We start from the raw sequence: 6,159 nt of genomic DNA, 5'->3' as shown, positions 1-6,159 counted from the left end.
TATCACACTGATGATTATCTCTCTGCACTTGCAAAACCTAAAAATAAAGTTCACACCTGTAATGTCATGTAACAGATTTTGTGTCTGTCACAGCGAGATGACGTTGCGGCCTTTCGCCTCCTTTTCCCTCCGAGCTGCATCATGAATGTGTAGCCACACAAAGTGACTCAGAAACTGCATTACGTTGGTTTTCCCTTCTGTGCGTGCGCTGCAGCAGAACCTGGTTCCTTGAATTGCACTGTAGTCATTCAAGTGGAATCTCCCAGCAAATTAATGTGCTTGCACTAAAACCGGGGCTTGTTTGCCCCCACTCGCACAGGAATCTCTAGCAGGACACCCATACATAATACATGCCTTGAAAAATGGGAACATTACAGCGGCACGAAAACGTCACCCTGGCCCGAGTCGTCAAAACTGAAGAGAATTGACAGTTACTGCTGTAATGGGTCTGTTCTCTGAGGTCTCAATTACTTAAAGCACATTTTTGTGCTCTATAAAAATATCTCTTCACGTCTTTACATGTCAGTGATATCAACACAATAGATTTTGTGTTCATTACCCCCCTCGTATCACATTTCAGCTCTTCGTTCTTGTGCTTCTTTTATGCCACACACATATCTCTGCTGACAGCTGAATCATTCTGTTGCTGCCTCCCCAGGTGATAGTGAGCAGAGGTGCTGAGAATGATGGAACATCTCAGCGAGGCATGTTTGGGCAAGGAGAACTCCGAGCTGGTCAACAGCATGGCAGAGGCCAAGGGCCCGCCGGCCAAGCTACCCCGACTGGAGCAGAACGGCAGCCCTCTGGGCCGCGCCAGGCTGGGCAGCACCGGGGCCAAACTAGCCGGGGTCCCCTACAAGCCCACCAGCCACCTGCTGAAGACCTGCCACAAGAGAGGTGAGACTGTGTGTGCATGTTGGCTGCCACCACAACAATTAGTTGAGTAAAATGTTGAAGAAAAAGAATATTAACAACTAACAGCCTTGTTTGCTTTAAAGTTTCATATCTTCTCGTTCTCCGGCCATTGTATATTTGACTCAAGATAATTATATCTTTATGGAAAATACAGTTTTCTTTTGTATTTTCTGTCACGTAGTAAGAATCTGGCTGTACATGTATACAGCCTTAGGGAACTCTGTCTTTTGTATTAAAAAGTACATGTTCAGTCATCATCAGTGCTTGAAATCATGCGTCATTTGTATTAGTTGTGGTAATAAATGTGTTCATTTTCAATTAATTCATTTCTTCGTTTGGTAAGCCCTCACTTTCCTCCTTTCTTTCTCGTAACCCTCATACACGTTTCAAGCACAGAAATGTTCCTTGCTTTAAACTGTGTTTGTCATTTACTGAGGACAAAATGCCAAACATTTTCTGCTTCCAGACGATTTACAGATTTTTTCTGTTTCCTGTGATTGTAAAGTTTTGGGTTATCTGACAGTTTGTTGGACAAAACAGCCTATTAGTAGAAACCCATTCAGGTTCTAACATTTTATAGATTAAATAATTAATTAATTAAGGTAATACTAGCTGAAATAATCAATAAAGGAATTAATTGTTGGTGGCAGCCCAGGTCTGTGTGCATTTGTGCAGGAGTAAGAGAAAAATAAAGCATGTAAATAGAGGACAGCTATTTAAATGCAGTTTAAATAGCCCCCCTCCCACACACACATACACACCACTTTCCGCCCACCACCACCACCCCCTGCATGCTCTCCAAAACTCTTAAACCTTTTTACAATGCTTCTTTAGTCATCTCAGCGCACGCACACACTGTGCACACAACTTATTTGCCCAAACAATAGAAGAGCACTGTGAGAATTATTCCTGTGTCGTGCTGCATAGCTCCGTGTCACTGCTCCTCTCTCCAACCGCAGCCCTCCTGCTCCGACATTTGTTTATTAAGGGGAAGTTTTACTCCTTTAAGAGCCATTGCTGTGAAAAGGAGCCTTTACTCTGCGATTATGACATAGCTTTTTAATATAAACTGTGTCGTCTTGTGAAAAACATGGCGGGCAAAGCTATCCAAAATATGAACCTTTTATGATTATGTTTTGTTTTTGTTTTTTTAGTGGGTTGGAAATGAGTCTCAAAACCTGCAGGTTTGGAGTTGTAATAGCACTTGGCCGCTAAGGCTCATCTGTTTGTTTGTTTGGCTCAGGGTTTTTTTTTTGTTGTTTTTTTTTTGGGCAAGAGGGACTCGGGAACTCTTGGAATGTGGCTGTGTGAGTGTCCTCGGATGGGCCGTTTCTCTTATTTGCTCCTTTAATCTACATGTTGCACTCTAGCTGAGAGAGCCTAATTTTTCACCTTCATCATCTCTGCTTCTCTTGGCCTCCTACGACTTTTATTCCTCCAAGCCTGCTCACTGCTCTCCCCTCCTCTCCCCTTCACTATCATCTTTTTTTTCTTTAAGTTTCTTCCTGGGTAAATGGTGAAGCAGCCTATGGAGGCGGGCTGTTGGCTGTGGAGGCTTCGCAGAAGGCCCACAGTGGGCATTGTGTTTGAGCCCGAAACAATATTTACCGCAGCCCTCTTTGGGCTCCCTGGAAACAAAGGCAGTATTGATCCTCCCAATGAACCTACACAGCAGTCTTTATTGTTAGATCTTTATCTATTAAAATCAGGGGAGGAGAAAAGCGACTCTTTCAGCACATTCCCTGGCATCTGTCGGCATATTGATTGTTTTGCGAAAGCTGTGTGCATCTTGTGGGAAGCCTGGGACTGGGAAATATTACAATGTGAATATTTTAATCAGCAAGGACAATAAATGTACAGAAATGTCCAGGAAGAGTGGAGACATACTTAGAAAGTAGGGCAGCGGGCACCTCTTAAACTGTATAGATACCCTCTTTATCAACACCTGGACAAAATTTCAATTTGCTGCAGTTGTTTTCATTGAGACTGAGATTTCAAAAAGCAAAGCTTTCCCCACATCCTTAAACTTTCTTAAATTTTAGCGATGCTATTTTAGTGAAAAAGGCAAATTGGGTGATATTTGCACACTGGATCCCTTGAACATTGTCTCTGGACAAGGACTGTTCATTCTACCTAACAGCAGAGCTGCTGTTGACACAGACTAGTAAACCTCCTCAGGATTTGGAGCATTGCATCATGGGAAAATGATTTTGGGTTGGCAAGCAGAAGGAAAGGCTAATGTAATCCCAGCACCTTGACACTAATAAGTATCTTATTGTGCCAAAAAGAAACACATGATTGAAGGATTTTTGTGGCTGCTTCATTTATTCACACTGAGCTCAAAGGTGTTAATTATGAACATATAGGTATATTCCCTTATTAACACACATGTCATATTAGTCGCTGTGAGCCAGTATGCACCATCTCTGTAAAATTGTCATCTTAAGGCCTGGAAGATGAATCTCCAGCAAAGAATGCTCTTAATAGTTAATAAAAAACCTTCTTAAAATGGGATTACAGATGCAAAAACCATCTTTAACAAGCTCAGGAGGAAGATTATGGACATTACAAGACAAAAGAGAGTATTTCTAAATGAAAAAACAAATTCAGTCCAAGTTATTGTGCACCTAAGGAGTCTTTGCTTCTTCGTGTTGATGTGAGAGATTAGCATTGAGACAAAGAGGTAAGAGTTTAGAAGCAAATTACCCTATAAAAAACAAAAAGTACCTTTGTGGTGCAAACTCACCTTTTAGCTCAGTTTTGTTTAGAACTTCCACTGAGCAGCAGTTAGGTCACTTCCTCATAAGCCCTTGGCACTCAGCGTAACTCAGTCTTTACCACTAAATATTAATCTTGCCCCTCACCAAACACACACAACACTCGAGGTCAAAGTTTTGCATGTACAGAAATGCGAGCCCTTTCAGTTCTCATTTGCGTCTCTGTTTCTTGGTGTCCTTCCAGGCAACATGCTGCCTGTGTTCTGTGTGGTCGAGCACTACGAGAATCCCATGGATTTTGACAGCAAAGAGGAGCATGCCGAGTTCGTCCTGGTGCGTAAGGACATGCTCTTCAACCAGCTCATCGAGATGGCCCTGCTGTCACTGGGCTACTCGCACAGCTCAGCGGCCCAGGCCAAAGGTAACCACTGATGTCACTCATTCACTTGCATAATCTCCTCGTTTCCTTTACTGATCTACCACTTTTTTTTTCTTGCTTTATCTAATACTCATTAACATCCTCTCTGCAGTGTTCTGACATTTCATTACTTACACACACTCTTTATGCATCACTCACACGCCCCGTGACCATAATAGCTAAGAGCCAGCAGATCTGAAGCCACAGTAACACATCCTGACACTGATCCCAAACAGGAGATCTTCAAGTCTCCCAAGGGTCTGTCTCACACACATGCACATACACACATTCCCACACAGCTCTTTCACGCAGTCTAAATGCACAGACTTACTTGCTAAAATATTTGCATGCACATTCCCATATTATGCATGTAGGCAAGAAACACAAACACATACACACTCATGCTGTATATATTTATATACACATACACTCAGTGAGTCAGTACGTGGGAGGGGCAGGTGGAGGAAAGGGTCTGCTAATTGCACTTGAGCTCACACAGGCCGAGGGTGGCTGTTTCAAGGTGCCTCTTAGTGTGCTCTTTTATTATGGCCTGTCCATCACACACACTTACACACACCTCTCCCATAAGCAGCCTCCCTTCTCACTTCCTGCTGTGTGGGTTGCCACTTTTTAAGGCAGTCTCAGGAGAAATTGGTTGTTGTGATTTCAGTAACAAATGCAGTATATAAAGAGTGTTTATGGCACCAGAATGCTTCTGGGGAAGCTACCAGTGGCTTCATTGTTACTGGTTTAAAATAAACCTCTTCTTTGTAGCTAAGTGACAACGAGCTAAAGCGCTAAAATGAACTTGGCACTGATGTGCTCTCCCCTCTTTATCTTAGCTCTCGTGTTCACTGGTGTGCTTTTTGTGCTTGTTGCACCACCCAGGTATGATTCAGGTGGGGAAGTGGAACCCCGTCCCTCTGTCGTATGTGACAGACGCACCGGATGCCACAGTGGCTGACATGTTGCAGGACGTCTACCACGTGGTCACGCTTAAGATCCAGCTGCACAGGTAAGAAACACAGATGGCAATCAATCCAAAATGTGTGACGATGTTCATACTTTTGTTTTTCACCTGCATACCGCCCACAAAAGTGCAGTGTCGTAACCTAAGACACACAGAGCCAGTTATACCTATTAATCTCTGCTTCCAGCACTCACACGCACAGCAGTGCCCAGAAGCAGGTGCCAATCTGGCGATGCCCGTTGCATGTTTGATACTGAAAATAGCATTATTACTCACACACACATGCACAACAGACTTGCTCTCATCAGGGAATGGAGAAAAACAGATTTGAATACAGAAAATTCTCTCACCCAGCGGTGTGATTGGTTTATTTGTCAGTGTAAAGTTAAGTGACAGGAACACTGATACCAGAATCATCCACATGTGAACAGTTGAGCTGTGATGAGTGATCTGAAGTGTTCTGTCTTTCTGCTCTAAATGTAACAGGTAAATGATGTTAGCCCATGTGTGTTTTTGCACTGGAGATTGGCAAAGCAGTTTCTGAACCAGGCACTACTTTCTCTTTTCATCCAAAAAAATGAATGTGGTGGGCAACTGGAGACTGCTTGACTAAAAAATGACTCCACTTTGATAAGTAAACCTGGCTGCAATGGCTGTTTTAAGTGAAATATATTTCTTCAGAATCTACATTGTATATATTGAGGTTTATCAAGCTATAATCCTTCTTACACTGCTAGCTGTATTCTGCCATCACTCACCATATTGTATGCTAAATGCTACTCTGTGCAGTAGGTGTGAGGCTTTGTCGTATTTATACACAAAGCGAGAGCACACAAACATTTATAGACATGGACACAAACAGGCTCATATGTGTTCATAGACAAAGACACACACACACATTCAAACAGCAGAGTGGCGCTGGTGTGGAGGCTTGTGCCAGCTGCACGCTAACCCAGTGTTCTGCAACCCTCTGGAGAGCTGTTCCTGCTCGTTTTCTACCCAGCTCTACCTCTTCCTTCTCTCCCCTCTCCTTCTGTCTACCCTCACCATCACTGCCACCCACCTTCACCAGTGAAGTGCGCACGCGCGCACACACACACACACACACACACACACACACACACACACACACACACACA

General features: G+C 43.4%; 1 protein-coding gene across 9 annotated transcripts in view; it reads left to right on the top strand.

Moving 5' to 3' along the window:
• satb1b (SATB homeobox 1b) overlaps positions 1-6,159 on the top strand; it is an 87,733-nt gene that overhangs the window by 43,480 nt on the left and 38,094 nt on the right. For all 9 annotated transcript variants that reach the window (XM_020609722.1, XM_020609723.1, XM_020609720.1 and 6 more), the window contains 3 exons: positions 659-897; positions 3,877-4,053; positions 4,939-5,065. In XM_020609722.1, the coding sequence (XP_020465378.1) occupies positions 684-897; positions 3,877-4,053; positions 4,939-5,065 (518 nt within the window). In that variant the 5' untranslated portion in view covers positions 659-683. The remainder of the gene's footprint in view (positions 1-658; positions 898-3,876; positions 4,054-4,938; positions 5,066-6,159) is intronic.

The sequence above is a fragment of the Monopterus albus genome, unplaced genomic scaffold (genome assembly GCF_001952655.1).
Source record: "Monopterus albus unplaced genomic scaffold, M_albus_1.0 scaffold101.1, whole genome shotgun sequence".
Taxonomy (NCBI): domain Eukaryota; kingdom Metazoa; phylum Chordata; class Actinopteri; order Synbranchiformes; family Synbranchidae; genus Monopterus; species Monopterus albus.
The sequence above is the reverse complement of the archived record's forward strand: the minus strand, read 5'-3'. Positions and strand labels throughout refer to the sequence as shown.